At 57.2% G+C, this 250-nt stretch overlaps 1 protein-coding gene across 1 annotated transcript in view; it reads right to left on the minus strand.

Moving 5' to 3' along the window:
• The window catches only part of EMH_0015730 (uncharacterized protein), a gene marked incomplete at both ends in the record, with an annotated part of 4,754 nt that overhangs the window by 648 nt on the left and 3,856 nt on the right, over positions 1 to 250 (minus strand). The window contains one exon of the mRNA XM_013500462.1: positions 1 to 116. Within this exon, the coding sequence (XP_013355916.1) occupies positions 1 to 116 (116 nt within the window). The remainder of the gene's footprint in view (positions 117 to 250) is intronic.

Consider the following 250-nt stretch of genomic DNA (forward strand, 5'->3'; position numbering starts at 1 on the left):
GTGCTGGTGCTGCAGCTGTTGCTGCTGCTGCTGGTGGTGCGAACAGCAGCAGGAACAGCAGCAGCAAATGCAATATGTGGGCACAGCAGCAGCAGCAGCAGCAGCTGCTGCTGCTGCTGCAGCAAATAGCAGCAGCAGCAGCACGAAAAGCAGTAGAGCAGCAGTAGAAATAGCAGCAGGAACAGCAGCAGCAACAGCAGCAGCAACAGCAGCAGCAACAGCAGCAGCAACAGCAGCAGCAACAGCAGCA

Source organism: Eimeria mitis, genomic scaffold, assembly GCF_000499745.2.
Source record: "Eimeria mitis Houghton genomic scaffold, Emh_scaff543, whole genome shotgun sequence".
In the NCBI taxonomy this organism is placed as follows: domain Eukaryota; phylum Apicomplexa; class Conoidasida; order Eucoccidiorida; family Eimeriidae; genus Eimeria; species Eimeria mitis.